Genomic DNA, 19,182 nt, shown 5'->3' on the forward strand with positions numbered 1-19,182 from the left:
GTGTGTGTGTGTGTGTGTGTGTGTGTGTGTGTGTGTGTGTGTGTGTGTGTGTGTGTGTGTGTGTGTGTGTGTGTGTGTGTGTGTGTGTGTGTGTGTGTGTGTGTGTGTGTGTGTGTGTGTGTGTGGGGGGGGTCGTTATAAAAATAAGCTGCTACCGCTTTCCGACACATATGCTTTCTATTTCATAGTTGTAACAAAGGCACTCCACTAATAAAATGTATTGAACAGTTAAATGTTGGTGATTTTAGTGGCTTTTTGTTTTTACATATAGCCTATATTAACATAAAGTAATGACAACGCTATTGTGTTATTTGAAGAAGAAAATAAAATGTATTCTAATGTTACTTAAGACCTTCATGAACACAACCAAAATTATTATTTTTTCGATAGCATACATGAAATGCATTAATTACACTGTTAGAACGTTGCAGTCAGAATGACTGCTCATTAGCTTGAAGGGGGTCCCTTGAGGTATAGCGGTTAGAGTGTTAACTAATTCGTTTCAATATAATTGTCCAACAAAGACCTGGAAAGAATGCCTGAAAGGTGCAAATTTTACGCTTTGCGCACATAACCCGCTTGCTCTTTTATGAACTCGGCAGTTGCTCATGTTTCTTTGACATTAATTTAACCAAAATCATTAACATTATTCACTGTATTTTATATGGTAGAATAAAAAGAAAAGGATAGTCGACACGTGAAGATATCATATTGCCCACATTGATAACACAGATTTTTCAATTCATAAATACATTTCTCTGTTATGAGAGAGAGAGAGAGAGAGAGAGAGAGAGAGAGAGAGAGAGAGAGAGAGAGAGAGAGAGAGAGAGAGAGAGAGAGAGAGTATGCAGTGCATGCTTACAATTTCAGCATCTTAGTCTGTATGACATTTTTTCTCTTCACATATTGGCCATTAAAATTCTTCCATCCCACTCAGGCCTTTGTAGCCTAACGGCTGGGGAGCATTCAAAAATAATTGTATGGAGCAAAGCAATCAGGATGTTGTCTTGTTCACTTGTCAGTTTGTTACCTAAACAGATCATATCTATAGTCTACCAATTCATGGGTTGTCATTTAGGCTGCATAGCCAATAGTTATTTAAGTGTTCATTCATGCTGTGGTGCTGTGATTGTCTTTTCAATAGGCATGTGAGTGAAGGTATTAACAACACATACAGTACCTTTTCTCTTCTGTGTCTTTGATGTGGTGCAGCATTCCATCGTTCACCTAATTTCAGCAGCCTTAACAGTTCCATTGCCCTATCTGTCGTACCACATTTGTTGAGAAGCTGTCCCGTAATCTATAGAATTTTTTTCATTGCCATTTCCACCGTTCTCCTTTTCCTGGTTATACAGGAATCGAGTAGCTTCTTTTGCTGATTTTAGAGTGATGTCGCTTTCCTTCCATTTAACCTGTAGCTATGCAGGGTACACCAGAGAGAACGGGATTCGTTTTTCACATAGCTTTTTCTTTATGGGGGTCGAATTCTCTGCGTTTCATGTAGTTACAGATTGTACACCAAATAATATGATATAACCAAAGATTTTTGTTATCGATTACTGGACTTACCAGATTTGCCTACACAAAACGTTGCCATAGATTTTTCAACTAACCTGGAATTGGCGATACTATCTTCGTTCTCGATTCGGCCAAACATGTATCTTTTAAAATGTCTGGGTCCAGTTGCAGGTGGTTCGTTTGAATTTAGAAAATGCTCTAATATTAAAATAAATGTTTTGCTCCATGAAGTAATCCAACAATGTGTACGCCGCCATCTTGTCTATTTAAAATCTTCTCTCATTGATTGAGACAGGTGGGTCCACCCCAAAGTGCCGCATGTCATGAAATAGAAGAGATGGCTGCATACACAATGTTAGATTACTTCATGGAGCAACATCAAACGAAACCCCCTCAACTGGACACGTACATTTTAGAAGATACATTTGGCAGAATCAAGAACAAAGATAGTATTGCCAATACCAGGTTAGTTGAATAATCTATGGCAACGTTTTGTATAGGTAAACCTGTAGTGCCCAGTAATGGATACCAAATATCTTGGTTTATATCACATTATCTGGTGTACAGTCTGTAGCTATGTTTCATGTAGAGGTCTCTGCTCATGTTGGCATTGATGTAGGTCCGATGGCCCTCATACATCAAAGGTCGGACTCCTGACTTTTTGGCTTGGATGACCAGTTGTAGAACTCCATCTTTGTCCCTATAGTTAAGGAACTTTGTGATGATGCCCCTTGGTTTGCTGCTCATGTCCCCTCTCGGGCCAACCGTTCAACGTGCTTGTTGGATTGTGGGACCCTGTGTGAAGTTCTCCTGTCTAAATAGTTGTGGTATTACCTTTTCCAGGAATTCTTCCATTCCGCTTGTTCCACAGCTTTCTGGGAAATTTTGATTTGAATTGCAACTGAAGTCTTCCATCCCGTTTAATCTTTCAGTAACGATGTATTTTTGTTCATCCGCGGTTTTGTTTACGCGGTTAACCCAGTTTCGGCCTCCACATTTTGAGGTTCAATCATACAATTATGCAGTTGTATAATTCTGCCATGAGCAGCAATGCAGATATTGGGATGAGCGAGATGTAAGATTTAGCTCTCACACAGCCACACAGTTTAGACGATGTTCAGTTTAGAAAGAAAAAAAACAAAGCCTACTGTATATCGTTGACTACATTAAAGCTATAATGGCACCTAAGTAATGTTTATCTAGATCTGGAATAAGATGTGGGGTGGCTTACCAGCAAAGCCAAGTGGATGTAATGACAGCACATAATCAATGTGATAAATTAAAAGGCTTGAGCTGGATCTATGATTGGCCAGCCCGTTATGGTGGCTCCCAGAATGACAACCTGTGAGAAGGACTGAGGGACTTGGCTACCCTGTGATCTGAAAAAATAACAAGGAAGCAAAGAAAATACTTGAAACAGATCATTATAAATTGGTCCTATGTATAAATTAAAGGTTTATTTTAGCTTCTAGCCTAGCCAGAATTATAATATTTTAATCAGATATGAAATTAGAAGATAGAATTGAATACAACATTACAGTATATAATTGAAAAGCATCAATCTGGTCGTTTTTACTAAAATATACACTTCTAGACACATGATGCCTACAGTGCCTTCGGAAAGTATTCAGACCCCTTGACTTTTTCCACATTTTGTTACGTTACAGCCTTATTCTAAAATTGATTAAATATAATTTTTTCCTCAGCAATCTACACACAATACCCCCGAATGACAAAGCAAAAATATATATTTTTTTTTTTTGCAAATTTATTACAAATAAAAAACAGAAATGCCTTATTTACATAAGTATTCCCTACCCTTTACTATGAGACTCGAAATTGAGCTCAGGTGCATCCTGTTTCCATTGATCATCCTTGAGATGTTTCTACAAATTGATAGGAGTCTGCCTGTGGTAAATTCAATTGATTGGACATGATCTGGAAAGGCATACACCTGTCTATACTAGGTCCCACAATTGACAGTGCGTCAGAGCAAAAACCAAGCCATGAGGAATTGTTCGTAGAGCTCTGAGCCAGGATTTTGTCGAGGCACAGATCTGGAGAAGGGTACCAAAAATGTCTACATCATTGAAGGTCCCCAAGAACACAGTAACCTCCATCATTCTTAAATTAAGAAGTTTGGAACCACCAAGACTCTTCCTAGATTTGGCCGTCCGGCCAAACTTAGCAATCGGGGGAGAAGGGCCTTGGTCAGGGAGAACCCGATATTCACTCTAACACAGCTCGATGGTCACTGTGACAGAGCTCTAGAGTTCCTCTGTGGAGATGGTAGAACCTCCCAGAAGGACAACCATCTCTGCAGCACTCCATCTATCAGGCCTTTATGGTAGAGTGGCCAGATGGAAGCCACTCCTCAATAAAAGACACATGACCACCCACCTGGAGTTTGCCATGAGAAACAAGATTCGCTGGTCTGATGAAACCAAGATTGAACTCTTTGGCCTGAATGCCAAGCTTCACATCACGTCTGGAGGAAACCTGGCACCATCCCTACGGTGAAGCATGGTGGTAGCAGCACCATGCTGTGGGGATGTTTTTCAGCAGCAGGGACTGGGAGACTAGTCAGGATCGTGGGAAAGATGAATGGAGAAAAGTACAGAGAGATGCTTGATGAAAACCTTCTCCAGAGCACTCAGGACCTCAGACTGGGACAAATGTTCACCTTCCAACAGGACAACGACCCTAAGCACACAGCCAAGATATTGCAGGAGTGGCTTCGGGACAAGTCTCTGATTGTCCTTGAGTGACCCAGCCAGAACCCGGACTTGAACCCGATCAAACATCTCTGGAGAGATCTGAAAATAGCTGTGCAGCAACGCTCCCCATCCAACCTGACAGAGCTTGAGAGGATCTGCAGAGAGGAATGGGAGAAATTCCCAAATACAGGTGTGCCAAGCTTATAGCGTCATACCCAAGAAGACTCGAGGCTGTAATCACTGCCAAAGGTGCTTCAACAAAGTACTGAGTAAAGGGTCTGAAGACTTACCAGTCACAGTACCAGTCAAAAGTTTGGACACACCGATTCATTCCAGGGCTTTATCTTTATGTTCACTATTTTCTAGATTGTAGAACAAAAGTGAAGACATCAAAACTATGAAATAACACATGGAATCATGTAGTAACCAAAAAAGTGTTAAACAAATCAAAATATATTTTATATTTGAGATTCTTCAAAGTAGCCACACTTTGCCTTGATGACAGCTTTGCACACTCTTGGCATTCTCTCAACCAGCTTCACCTGGAATGCTTTTCCAACAATCTTGAAGGAGTTCCCACATATGCTGAGCACTTGTTGGCTCAATTGGGTTGAGGTCGGGTGATTTTGGAGGCCAGGTCATCTGATGCAGCACTCCATCACTCTCCTTCTTCAAATAGATATGTAAATGTGATATTTCCATTTTTTATTTTTAATACATTTGCAAACATTTCTAAAAACCTGTTTTTGCTTTGTCATTATGGGGTATTGTGTGTAGATTGATTAAGGAAAAAAAAATATTCAATCAACTTTAGAATAATACTGTAATGTAACAAAATGTGGAAAAAGTCAAGGGGACTGAATACTTTCGGAATGCACTGTATGTGAATGCATTGCATTCAATGGGGGAGAGATTAGTGTCACAATATTGATGCCTAGAGATAAGCTTCACAGACATGATGCTTAAATTAATACATTGCATTCAATGGGGGGGAAGATTAGTGCCACAATATTGATGCCTAGAGATGAGCTTCACACGCATGACGCGTAAGTGAATACATTGCGTTCAATGAGATTGATGCATAGATATGGATCGAGTAGTTGACACAAGTCAATTGCATTCATGTCTGTCAGTTCTCTCTCTCTCTCTCTCTCTCGCTATTCTGTAATCCCCATATCCCTCTCTTCATCTCTCCATCCCTGCCCCTCTCTCTCTGTCTCTCTCTCTCTACCTCTTCTTTATCCCACCTCCTTCTCTTCTCTCTCCCTCCCTCTGCCTTCTTTCACCCCCTCCACCCTCTCCCACCTCCCTCTTCCCCTTCCTGTCGCTCTCTTCTAACTCACTCTCTACTTCTCTCTCCCCCTCTCTCTCCTGATTCTCTAATAATGCCTATCCCTCTCTCTCTCTCTCTCTTTCCCTCTATCTCTCTCTTCTCTCTTTCCCTCTCTTTGCCTCCCTTTGTCTCTCTCTCTACCTCTTCTTTATCTCACCTCTTCTTCTCTCTTCCTCCCCCTTCTTCCATCCCTTTCACCCTCTCCCCTCTCTCTCCCTCCTCTCTCTCTTTCTCCCTCCTGTCTCTCCATCTCTCTATCTATCTATTTTCTAACTCCCACTCTCCATCTCCCTCTCTCTTCTCTCTCTCCGTCCCTCATTCTCTCTCTCTCTGTGCCTCCTTCTGTCTCTCTCTCTACCTCTTCTTTATCCCTCCTCCTTCTCTTATTTCTGACTCCCACTTCCCTCCCTCCCTCCCTCCGTCCCTCTTCTGTTAATTATTTTACCCTCTCCCCTTTTACCCTCTCCCCTTTTACCCTTTCCCTATTTCCCGACTCACTCTCTCTCTGTGTCCCTCCTATCCCCCGCTCTCCCTTTCTTTCCATCTCTCTCCCCCTCCTTCCTTCACCCTCACCCCCTTTCTCTCCCCTTCCCTCACTCTCCCTGTATTACGGGGGCTGAGTAAATGGCTTGCTAGTGCTCTCCCATGTCATCCTTAAGAGGGGTGCATCACATCCTGCCAGGCTTTTTTCCTGCAATACTCAACTTGAGTGAGTTGAGTCACCGACGTGATCTTCCTCTCCGGTTTTGCGCCCCCTTGGGCTCTTGCGGTAGGGGAGATCTTTGTGGGCTATACTCCACCTTTTCTCAGGGTAGTAAGTTGGTGGTCTTTTGATATGCCTCTGGTGGTGTGCTTTGGCAAAGTGGGTGGGGTTATATATACCCTGCCTGGTTGGCCCTGTCCGGGGGTATCGTTGGACGGGGCCACAGTGTCGTCACAGTGTCGTCACCACCCCGTCTCAGTCTCCAGTATCTATGCTGCAATAGTCTATGTGCTGGTGGGGCTTGGGTCAGTCTGTCTTATCTGGTGTCCTGTGTGATCTTAAGTATGCTCCCTCTAGTCCTCCCATATCTTTTTCGCTTTCTCTCTTTCCCCTCCTGGAGGACCTGAGCCCTAGGACCATGCTTGATGCCAGCCCTAGGACCATGCTTGATGCCAGCCCTAGGACCATGCTTGATGCCAGCCCTAGGACCATGCCTGACGACTCCTCGCTGTCCAGTCCAGCTGGTCATGCTGCTGATCCAGTTTCTGCTTTTCTAAATGCGACTATGGAACCCTGACCTTTAACCGGGCACAGCCAGAAGAGGACTGGCCATCTCTCAGAGCCTGGTTCTTCTCTAGATTTCTTCCCAGGTTCTTGCCTTTCCAGTGAGTTTTTCTTAGACACCGTGCTTCTACATCTACATTGCTTGCTCTTTGGGGTTTTAGGCTGGGTTTCTGTATAGCACTTTGTGACATCAGCTAATGTAAGAAGGGCTGTATAAATAGATAGAATCAATCAATTAAATGTATCTCTTTCCCTCCTTCTTTTGTTCCCTCCCCCTTCCTCTCTCCCGCCCTCTCTATCTATTCTCTAATCCCCCCTCTCCATTTCTCTCTAAAGGAGGTAGAGCGAGAGAGACAAAGGAAGGAAAAGAGAGGTAGAGAGGAGGAGGGAGGGAGGGAGACAGAAAGAGAGAAGAGAGAGGGAGAGGGGGATTAGAGAATAGAGAGAGTGAGAGAAAACCGACAGACATGAATGCAATTGACTTGTGTCAACTACTTGATGCATATCTATGCGTCAATCTTATTGAATGCAATGTATTCACTTGGGCATCATGTCTCTGATACTTATCTTTAGGCGTCAATAGTGAGACACGAATATTCCCCCCATTGAATGCAATGTACTACCTTATGCTTCATGTATGTGTTGCTTATCTCTATGCATCAATATTGAGACACTAATTCCCAACTACTGAATGTAATCTTTTCACATAAGCATCAAGTTTCTTTATTCGTATTGTTTTGCAAAATGGCCGTAAGTGGGTCGTAACTCTACTACGTCCAATGTAAAATGTACTCTGCGCAGGACATAAAAATGATGACCGTTGCAGCACCTGGGCGTGAGCCCTTCAATGAGCTACTCCTGGGCATAGATTCCACGCCTAATAGGGAACAGGCAGAGGGTGTTAAATTGGGACCTTTTCATGACATGCACAGAAAATAACAGCAATCTATATTTTCAAAAGAATGTGAGCCTCGTGTTCATACAGTTGAAGTGGGAAGTTTACATACACCTTAGCCAAACACATTTAAACTCAGTTTTCACAATTCCTGACATTTAATCCAAGTTAAATTCCCTGTCTTAGGTTAGTTAGGATCACCACTTTATTTTAAGAATGTGAAATGTCAGAGAAGAGAGAATGATTTATTTCAGATTTTATTTCTTTCATCACATTCCCAGTGGGTCAGAAGTTTACATACACTCAATTAGTATTTGGTAGCATTGCCTTTAAATTGGTTAACTTGGGTCAAATGTTTCGGGTAGCCTTCCACAAGCTTCCCACAATAAGTTGGGTGAATTTTGGCCCATTCCTCCTGACAGAGCTGGTGTAACTGAGTCAGGTTTGAAGGCCTCCTTGCTTGCACACGCTTTTTCAGTTCTGCCCACAAATGTTCTATAGGGTTGAGGTCAGGGCTTTGGGATGGCCACTCCAATACCTTGACTTTGTTGTCCTTAAGCCATTTTCACCCTTTCTTTCTAAAATTATCTGCCGAAATTGTTGCAACCCCTATTACTAGCCTGTTCAACCTCTCTTTCGTATCGTCTGAGATTCCAAAAGATTGGAAAGCAGCTGCTGTCATCCCCCTCTTCAAAGCAGGGGACACTCTTGACCCAAACTGCTACAGACCTATATCTATCCTACCCTGCCTTTCTAAGGTCTTCGAAAGCCAAGTCAACACACAGATTAACGACCATTTCGAATCCCACCTTACCTTCTCCCGCTATGCAATCTGGTTTCAGAGCTGGTCATGGGTGCACCTCAGCCACGCTCATGGTCCTAAACGATATCGTAACCACCATCGATAAGAAACAATACTGTGCTGCCGTATTCATTGACCTGGCCAAGGCTTTCGACTCTGTCAATCACCACATCCTCATCGGCAGACTCAATAGCCCTGGGTTCTCAAGTGATTGCCTCGCCTGGTTCACCAACTACTTCTCTGATAGAGTTCAATATGTCAAATCGGATGGCCTGTTGTCCGGGCCTCTGGTAGTCTCTATGGGGGTGCCACAGGGTTCAATTCTTGGGCCAACTCTTTTCTCTGTATACATCAATGATGTCGCTCTTGCTGCTGGTGAGTCTCTAATCCACCTCTACGCAGACGACACCATTCTGTATACTTCTGGCCCGTCATTGGACACTGTATTAACAACCCTCCAGACGAGTTTCAATGCCATACAACTCTCCTTCCGTGGCCTCCAACTGCTCTTAAATACAAGTAAAACTAAATGCATGCTCTTCAAACGATCGCTGCCCGAACCTGCCCACCCGTCCAGCATCACTACTCTGGACGGTTCTTACTTAGAATATGTGGACAACTACAAATACCTAGGTGTTTGGTTAGACTGTAAGCTCTCCTTCCAGACTCACATCAAACATCTCCAATCCGAGGTTAAATCTAGAATTGGCTTCCTATTTCGCAACAAAGCATCCTTCACTCATGCTGCCAAACATACCCTTGTAAAACTGACCATCCTACCGATCCTCGACTTCGGCGATGTCATTTACAAAATAGCCTCCAATACCCTACTCAATAAACTGGATGCAGTCTATCACAGTGCCATCCGTATTGTCACCAAAGCCCCATATACTACCCACCACTGCGACCTGTATGCTCTCGTTGGCTGGCCCTCGCTTCATACCCATCGCCAAACCCACTGGCTCCAGGTCATCTACAAGACCCTGCTAGGTAAAGTCCCCCCTTATCTCAGCTCACTGGTCACCATAGCAGCACCCACCTGTAGCACGCGCTCCAGCAGGTATATCTGGTCACCCCCAAAGCCAATTCCTCCTTTGGCCGTCTCTCCTTCCAGTTCTCTGCTGCCAATGACTGGAACGAACTACAAAAATCTCTGAAACTGGAAACACTTATCTCCCTCACTAGCTTTAAGCACCAGCTGTCAGAGCAACTCACAGATCACTGCACCTGTACATAGCCCATCTATAATTTAGCCCAATCAACTACCGCTTCCCCTACTGTATTTATTTCTTTATTTTGCTCCTTTGCACCCCATTATTTCTATTTCTACTTTGCACTTTCTTCCCCTACAAATCTACCATTCCAGTGTTTTACTTGCTATATTGTATTTACTTTTCCCCCATGGCCTTTTTTTTGCCTTTACCTCCCTTATCTCACCTCATTTGCTCACATTGTATATAGCCTTATTTTTCTACTGTATTATTGACTGTGTTTGTTTTACTTCATGTGTAACTCTGTGTTGTTATATGTGTCGAACTACTTTGCTTTATCTTGGCCAGGTCGCAATTGTAAATGAGAACATGTTCTCAACTTGCCTACATGGTTAAATAAAGGTGAAATAAAATAAAATAAAAATATGTTTTGCCACAACTTTGCAAGCATGATTGGGATCATTGTCCATTTGGAAGACCCATTTGAAACCAAGTTTTAACTTCCTGACTCATGTCTTGAGTAGTTGATTCAATATTTCCACATAATTTTCCTGCCTCATGATGCCATCTATTTTGTGAAGTGCACAAGTCCCTCCTGCAGCAAAGCACCCCCACAACATGATGCTGCCACCCCCGTGCTTCATGGTTGCAAGCCTCCCCCTTTTTCCTCCAAACATAACGATGGTCATTATGCCAAACAGATCTATTTTTGTTTCATCAGACCAGAGGACATTTCTCCAAAAAGTACAGTCTTTGTCCCCATGTGCAGTTGCAAACCATAGTCTGGCTTTTTTATGGCAGTTTTGGAGCAGTGGCTTCTTCCTTGCTGAGCGACCATTCAGGTTATGTCGATATAGGACTTATTTTACTGTGGATATAGATACTTTTGTACCTGTTTCCTCCAGCATCTTCACAAGGTCCTTTGCTGTTGTTCTGGGATTGATTTGCACTTTTCGCAACAAAGTACGTTCATCTCTGGGAGACAGAACGTGTCTCCTTCTTGAGCGGTATGACGGCAGTGTGGTCCCATGGTGTTTATACTTGCGTACTATTGTTTGTACAGATGAACGTGGTACCGTCAGGTGTTTGGACATTTCTTCCAAGGATGAGCCAGACTTGTGGAGGTCTACAATTTTTTTCTGAGGTCTTGGCTGATTTCTTTTGATTTTCCCATGTCAAGCAAAGAGGCACTGAGTTTGAAGGTAGGCCTTGAAATACATCCACAGGTACACCTCCAATTGACTCAAATGATGTCAATTAACAGAAGCTTCTAAAGCCATTACATAATTTTCTGGAATTTTCCAAGCTGGAATTGTGATACAGTGAATTATAAGTGAAATAATCTGTCTGTAAACAATTGTTGGAAAAATGACTTGTGTCATGCACAAAGTAGATGTCCTAACCGACTTCCCAAAACTATAGTTTGTTAAGAAGAAGTTTGTGGAGTGGTTGATAAACGAGTTTTAATGACTCCAACCTAAGTGTATGTAAACTTCCGACTTCAACTGTATTTCACAACCTCCGCTTTTCAAGTCAATCGCAAAATAATACACTTGTGTCTGATCAGATATTAGCAAATGAATAGATGAGCTGCCACCTCCACGTATTTTCCCAGCCAGATCTCAAAGAACCAAATATACAGACGGAGATTCAATGAAACAAAAACAAAACGGTTGGATGACTTTGGTAGTTTCAGTAAGCAACATAATGATAAATGCCTACAATAGCATTAGCCTACTTAATTCCAATATTTTTGATATTCATTCCCACAGTAATTATTGATTGATCCATCCAGTTGTGGTTGAGAAAACATGCATGCATAGTGGTGGGCTTTGCAAAGTGATGGGACCTGCCTCGTAAAGTTTAGAACTGCTACAAGGATGGTAACAACCTAGTAATGTGCACTACCAAGCAACCATCATTATGAAGCATCACATCTCATGAACCCGCATTGCTTAAGCCAGACTTAGCTACTACGAGTCTTACTTTTGGTTGGTGCAACAGGTGTAAATTCTGATCCCAAAGTCAGATGAAGCTACCCCCGACCTAGCATTTAAGATCAATTTGTTTACACCTAACTGGTGCAACCGGCTCCAAGTGTCTAGAAGTAGGTATTTCCCAGTTGGCATGGAAACTGAGAGGTTGGTCACTTACACATCAAAGCGGAGGTTCTGCTTCTCTTCAAAGAAGAAGTCCAGGAAAAACTTCCGCACAAAGTTTGGATTCAGCGTGTTGTCAATCACCTCTGTTCTGCCAAACTAAAACAGCAGCCAGGGAAAGGAAATACAGAGGTGACAGAGTGACGCTACATGTGACAGAAGCTCCAATTTCTGTTTAATCCACCAGAAAAGACAGAACAAATATTACAACAAACATGAATGGTTAAACTCAAATATACTAATTGATACAAAACTATTATTTTTGGATATATACTACCGTTCAAATGTTTGGGGTCACTTAGAAATGTCCTTGTTTTTGAAAGAAAAGCACATTTTTTGTCCATTAAAATAACATCAAATTATCAGAAATACAGCGTAGATGGGCAAAAGAACAGAAGAACTCTGCCTAGAAGGCCAGCATCCCGGAGTCGCCTCTTCACTGTTGACATTGAGACTGGTGTTTTGCGGGTACTATTTAATGAAGCTGCCAGTTGAAGACTTGTAAGGCGTCTGTTTCTCAAACTAGACACTCTAATGTACTTGTACTCTTGCTCAGTTGTGCACCGGGGCCTCCCACTCCTCTGTCTACTCTGGTTAGAGCCAGTTTGCCCTGTTCTGTGAAAGGAGCAGTACAGCGTTGTACAAGATCTTCAGTTTCTTGGCAATTTCTCACATGGAATAGCCTTCATTTCTCAGAACAAGAATAGACTGGCGAGTTTCAGAAGAAAGTTCTTTGTTTCTGGCCATTTTGAGCCTATAATCGAACCCACAAATGCTGATTCACCAGATACTCAACTAGTTTAAAGAAGGCCTGTTTTGTTGCTTCTTCAATCAGAACAACGGTTTTCAGCTGTGCTAACATAATTGCAAGAGTCTTCTAATGATCAATTAGTCTTTTAAAATGACAAACTTGGATTAGCTAACACAACGTGCAATTGGAACACAGTAGTGATGGTTGCTGATAATGGGCCTCTGTACGCCTATGTAGATATTTCCTTAAAAATCTGCCGTTTCCAGCTACAGTAGTCATTTACAACAGTAACAATGTCTACACTGTATTTCTGATCAATTTGATGTTATTTTAATGGACAAAAATTAGCTTTTCTTTCAAAAACAAGGACATTTCTAAGTGATCACAAACTTTTGAACTGTAGTGTATATATATTTTTTACTGTATAATATTTGTAAATGATCTCATAAAAAGTTCTGGTGGAGTTATGTCACACATGCAGCTAAAAAAAATATATGGAAATGTCTGCTCTATCCAACATACAACCAACTGATTGCAGCATTACCGTAAAAATGTAGGAGGCACGTGAAAGTGGGAGAAGGTGATGAACTTTTCTTTATCCAAAATTGATTAAAGAATATTGTGATAAATAAAGAAGTTTACCTGTTTCATTTAAGGACCAAATGTTTTTTACAGCTGCGCCATACATGTTGCAAAATAGTTGGGAAGAGATTTCTGATGTACCAATTCAATGGCACAGGGTTTATGACCTGATACACAAAACATCACCGGATTCAAAACTTCTAGTTTTTCAATTGAAATAATTATACAAAATTCTTGCAAACCAATAGAATGTTATGTATATGTGGGATACCACCATCCCAGCTCTGCAGAATCATTACTAGATCACTTGTTTTGGTACTGCCCATATGTACAGTGCCTTGCAAAAGTATTCACCCCCTTGGCATTTTACCTATTTTGTTTCATTACAACCTTTAATTTAAATGGATTTTTATTTGGATTTCATGTAATGGACATACACAAAATAGTCCAAATTGGTTAAGTGAAATGAAAACCATATTTCTGAAAAGTGGTGTGTGCATATGTATTCACCCACTTTGCTATGAAGCCCCTTCGGGAAGTCACATAATTAGTTAAATAAAGTCCTCCTGTGTTCATTCTAAGTGTCACATGATCTCAGTGTATATATACACCTGTTCTGAAAGGCCCCAGAGTTTGCCACATCACTAAGCAAGGGGCACCACCAAGCAAGCGGCACTATGAAGACCAAGGAACTATCCAAACAGGTCAGGGACAGAGTTGTGGAGAAGTACAGATCAGGGTTTGGTTATAAAAAAATATCTGAAACTTTGAACATCCAACGGAGCACCATTACATCCATTATTAAAATATGTAAAGAATATGGCACCACAACAAACCTGTTTCAGTCTTCCAGAGATTTCAGGCTGGGACGGAGGTTCACCTTCCAGCAGGAGAATGAGCATACTGCTAAAGCAACACTCGAGTGGTTTAAGGGGAAACATTTAAATGTCTGGGAATGGCCTAGTCAAAGGCCAGACCTAAATCCAATTGAGAATCTGTGGTATGACTTAAAGATTGCTGTATACCAGCGGAACCCATCCAACTTGAAGGAGCTGGAGCAGTTTTTCTTTGAAGAATGGGCAAAAATCCCAGTGGCTAGATGTGCCAAGCTTATAGAGACATACCCCAAGAGACTTGCAGCTGTAATTGCTGGAAAAGGTGGCTCTACAAAGTATTGACTTCAGGGGTGAATAGTTATGCACGCTCAAGTTTTCAGTTTTTTTGGTCTAATTTCTTGTTTGTTTCACAATAAAACATATTTTGCATCTTCAAAGTGGTAGTCATGTTGTGTAAATCAAAAGATACAAACCCCCCAAAAATCTATTTTAATTCCAGATTGTAAGGCAACAAAATAGGAAAAATGCCAAGGGGGTGAATACTTTTGCAAGCCACTGTAGCTTGTTTTTGGTCGCAGGTTCAGGAATAGCTGAAGAATTGCAACATTTACCTGGAGCTAACTCTGCAGATTGCACTACTGGGTGACTTGAAAATCCATAGTCAATTGATCAATGATATTATAACACTCTTAGTGAAAATGTTCATCTTTAATTTACATTCTGTAGAAACTATGAGAATAAAACATTACAGTACAGTTGAAAAATATATGGCAATTAGAAATCCAAACTGGATGGTTTTTAGAGATAGATGGGAGGGGCAGATGGTAGCTGAAGTGTGGGACTAAAAACAAATAAAAAAGAACTCATGTAAATTATACTGTGTCCATAAAGTGTATATAGTATGTTTAAGCTAGAAGTAGAAGCCTAAGTATTGTTGTCCATTAGTTTACTTAAATAAGGGGAGGGGTGGTAGGGTTAGGGGAAAATAATACACATCAGGGATTGGAAATTATGCAGACAATTACATTGATAGAACCCACATTCTATCTGCAATATTAAAGATGATCTAACCCCTATTTTGTTATTTAAAAAATAACAGAACCTCAATCAAAACATAATCTCCGTGATAGATAATCATTTGATAATCAATGACACAATGTCACGATAAATCTAAGCATATGAAAGTTTACATCACTAGCAATAACTGCATATGTTATCTGCCTGGCAATCAGACACTAATCCCCATTGGGCAGAGTGTCTGGCTGGTATGCTCCTACAGCTCAGAGTAATAAACTATTGATCCCTGCACTGCCTCAATACCCAGCTCATGTCCTTAGTGCCCAGTGCACATCATCCCAGCTATCAACTCTGTCCCTCCCAAGCCATTATTTGGCCTGGGAGGGTAGTTTATTGTAACCCTACCAGCCTACCTGGTATCCATCGACCAAGGAACGTCCCATGATACACATCCACCTGTTCTATTTTGGGCGGCGTTCTTTGAGGTACAATTGGTTAACGGGTAGTGGAGCCTTGCTGGGAATGTTAGAATATAAATTGTGTTGTTAAGGGGAAAGGCTTTCAATTATTGTGAAGTGACTGAAACTAAGAGGTCTTAGTGACAGTAGGTCAACGCTACAGTACAGAGGAAACAAATAGATTTACTCAACACCATTTTAATCTTAGTTTACACTAACACTTAAGTGCGTATCTTTTTCAACCCTTAGTGTTGGTGTCTCAGTGTATGTGGTAGTGATCAGAAATAGAGAGAAGGGGAATCAGGCAAGGTGCTTTGGCTTGTGAGTCTTCACTAAATGAATGGCGCAAATATGTCTGCAGTTGGTTATAGAAAGTTTACTCTGCTGATTGCGTTACAATAATTATGCCCTCTCATTGATTAACCCTGCCGCATTGAATAAGCAGGTGGAAGACGTCTTGCTGTAAGGGGATCCACTCAGACGAAGCCCTTACTTAATGACATTTTTTGTCAAGCAGTGTTGACTTTGAGAGAGAGAAAGAGAGAGAGATGTTGTGGATGTGAATATTTAATGAGCCCCTCTAGAGCTCTAGACATTTGGGAAAATGAGGCTTGTTCACTACCTGAACCTATCTTATCCTGTCTGCTTCTTACCCCAGGCCATTCTACACTAATAAGAAGGATGGTAAAATCCATGCCAATTACTGATCATGGCTAGTGGTGCCTTATCCCACTAGTTAGTTAGGGAAATGTGCTGGACAGTGCAGAATGTTTGGACTTGTAGCATTCAGACAAGTGACACTAATGTCTCAAATGTTTTCTAATTAATTCTGCTCATTGATATACAAATGCAACCACCTTCGGCATACTTATGTGACTTTGGAACAATCCGAATAGAATAATATCAGGAAATAATTTCAGTGTCAGTGGCTCAGCTACCTACTGGGCACAGGGCGTCAGTTCAAAGTCTAGTTTTGATTGACATTTAGGTTCAAAGTTAGGTGAAAAAAAGACTAAATGCCTTTATGTTGATGACTTATTGCAAATCCAAAGAGTTTTCTACGTTGATTCAACATCATCACATCAATTTTGGGGGGTTGAAATGATGTGGAAATAACGTTGATTCAACCAGTTTTTGCCCAGTGGGAAAAGAAGATGGAACACATGAGTCTCACTCGGGAGGGTTCTTACATTTTTCCCCAATCATAGAAATCAGTACCTGTAAGTTAGCAGAACAGTAACTAAAGACCAAAATGCAAAAAGCTGAAAATAGAACTTAATTTTCCACTCACCTCCATCCACTCTTTGGTCCCGATACCCTGAACATACAGCACAACCACTGCATAGAAAGAGACAGAGTAGAAAGAAGGCCATAAGAGAACTTCTGAATGTAGAGTATTCAATAATGGGCCAGTCGTCAACAAACTAAAACCAAAATTTCAAAACATTAAATTACAAGAGAAAACTCATTTGGTAGAATAGGTTCAGGTTGGTCACATTCATTTAAAACAGCTCATCAGCGGTTGAATGTTGGGCATTAGTGGTATAATCCACTTCACTCTGGCTTCGTGCAGGCAATTAAAAAAAGGATCTCTTCTAATGACCAATTAAGAACATTGAGATAACCGCATCGGGGCAAGTGTCCGGGTACCTTGGCAACGTTACTGTATTTGCAGATGCTGTTCACTGCATTCATGGTAGGTTTGTCACGCTGAGGATTTTTGCTAGCTAATGCAACTAGAAATCACTTTGGCAACGATTATGCATAATTATGCCGACGAGCTGCCCAGATACAAACCACTTGTGAAATGCCACACTAGAAAGCAAAATATTTATTTTTATTTTTTATGAAACCTTTATTTAAGCAGGCAAGTCAATTAAGAACACATTTTCCTGTAGGGACGGGGGTTAAAAAATAAAATAAAATATGTAAGACAAAACGGACAACACAGACAGAAGACACTGGCAACAGCACAAATACAACAGGAAATAAACGTGGATTTGTGTGTGTGTGTGCGTGGAGGCATGTGTATGGTGTGTGTGATGTAAAACAACATGCTTCCTTACATAAGGCAACGCAAATTAGTGACATCGGGTGATACTAGAAACATTTACAGTACATGTCTCAATAACCTGTTCATCAATTTATGCTTTGAACTCCAGAACACAATTTCAAGACTAGGGGGCTGAGTAATGAAAGGACCTTTTTCCATGCTCGGTTAAAACTTTCGGGACTCTTAGTCTAAAACAAGATTGAGATCTGAGCTTGTATGTGTTTTCATTTCGAGCTGGAAGAGAGGATAGACAAAATGGCAATTTTCCTAAAATGGGCTTATAAATAAGAACGTACCAGTGTTTGAGCCTACATGTTGCTAGTGATGTCCACCAAACAGCACAGTAGAGATCACAATGGTGAGTTAGACATCTCTGATTGGTGACAAAAGGGCTGCATGATACACAGAGTCAAGAGCTTTCAGTGTAAAGCTTGAGGCTTGCAACATAAATAGTATCACCATAGTCCAATACAGAGAGAAAAGTACAATGAATCAACTCCTTTTTGGCAGCAAAGTAAAAACTAACTTTATGCCGGGAATAAAACCCAATACGCAGCTTAAGTTCTGGGTGGTGGAGCTCAACTTGTCATCCACCTACACTTGCTCTATAGAACGTCCTTCCAAGGTAGTAATTACATGGTTTTCTAAGAATTTAGTATTGGAACATTCAACGCATTTTGTTTTAGAGGAATTCAGAACAGGCTAGAAATCATACAGATTATGTTGAATGATGTTTTTGTTTTTTCAAAAGCCCAACTGCTGCCACTTGAATAAAAGAACAGTGCCATCTGGGTTCGATTTGACAGGTTTGACCAGTAATCCCAACGCACTTCAATCTCTGCACCAAGACATTATGGTCCACAGTGTCAAGTCTATGAAAACAGATAAACAATGCAGCTTCCTATCCAGGGCATAGTGAATATCATAGAACATTTTCAAAGTTTGAAACCCACCAAGCCAGTAAAGAAAACAGTGAGGAAATAAACTAGTGAGGCCATAGAGGAGTTAAACGGCTGCCTGGCCTCCACTGATTGGGCCATTTTTAAAGATGAAAACACCAACATTCACAATTACACAGACAGTATCACATCTTGCATCAGTGTCTGTGAGGAAAACTGAATTCCAACCAGCACTTTTTTTAAATTCAACAACGACAAACCCTGGTTCACTGCTGAACTCAGAGTACTGCGCTCAGCCAAAGAGGTGACACATAGGAGCAACAACAAAGAGGACTATATAACTGCTAAACTGCTGCTCAACAAGTGGCCAAAAGTCGTTACAACAATTCGCCACCAACGACTGCTTGTCTGTCTGGAAGGGTTTCTGAATGAGTTCTAATGAGTTCTAATGTCGTTTTGAATCACAAAGAGCCCTCAGCCATCAAGAGTCTCCTCAGCTATCTTGCCCCTCAGCTGACAACACCCTCAGCCATCAAGAGTCTCCTCAGCTATCTTGGCCCTCAGCTGACAACACCCTCATCCATCTGGACTCTCTCTCCCCGCCCTCCCCCGCCCCCTACCAACTACTTTCTTCCCTGTCACCCCGCTCCCTCCCTCCCCCCTTACACCCCCTCCCTCCTTCCC

General features: G+C 41.5%; 1 protein-coding gene across 2 annotated transcripts in view; it reads right to left on the reverse strand.

Moving 5' to 3' along the window:
* The window catches only part of LOC106566979 (copine-9-like), a 120,705-nt gene that overhangs the window by 55,606 nt on the left and 45,917 nt on the right, over window positions 1-19,182 (reverse strand). For both annotated transcript variants that reach the window (XM_014135691.2, XM_014135690.2), the window contains exons 3-4: window positions 16,838-16,884; window positions 11,898-12,001 (exon numbers count right to left, since the gene is read on the reverse strand). In XM_014135691.2, the coding sequence (XP_013991166.1) occupies window positions 11,898-12,001; window positions 16,838-16,884 (151 nt within the window). The remainder of the gene's footprint in view (window positions 1-11,897; window positions 12,002-16,837; window positions 16,885-19,182) is intronic.

Source organism: Salmo salar, chromosome ssa13, assembly GCF_905237065.1.
Source record: "Salmo salar chromosome ssa13, Ssal_v3.1, whole genome shotgun sequence".
Lineage (NCBI taxonomy): Eukaryota > Metazoa > Chordata > Actinopteri > Salmoniformes > Salmonidae > Salmo > Salmo salar.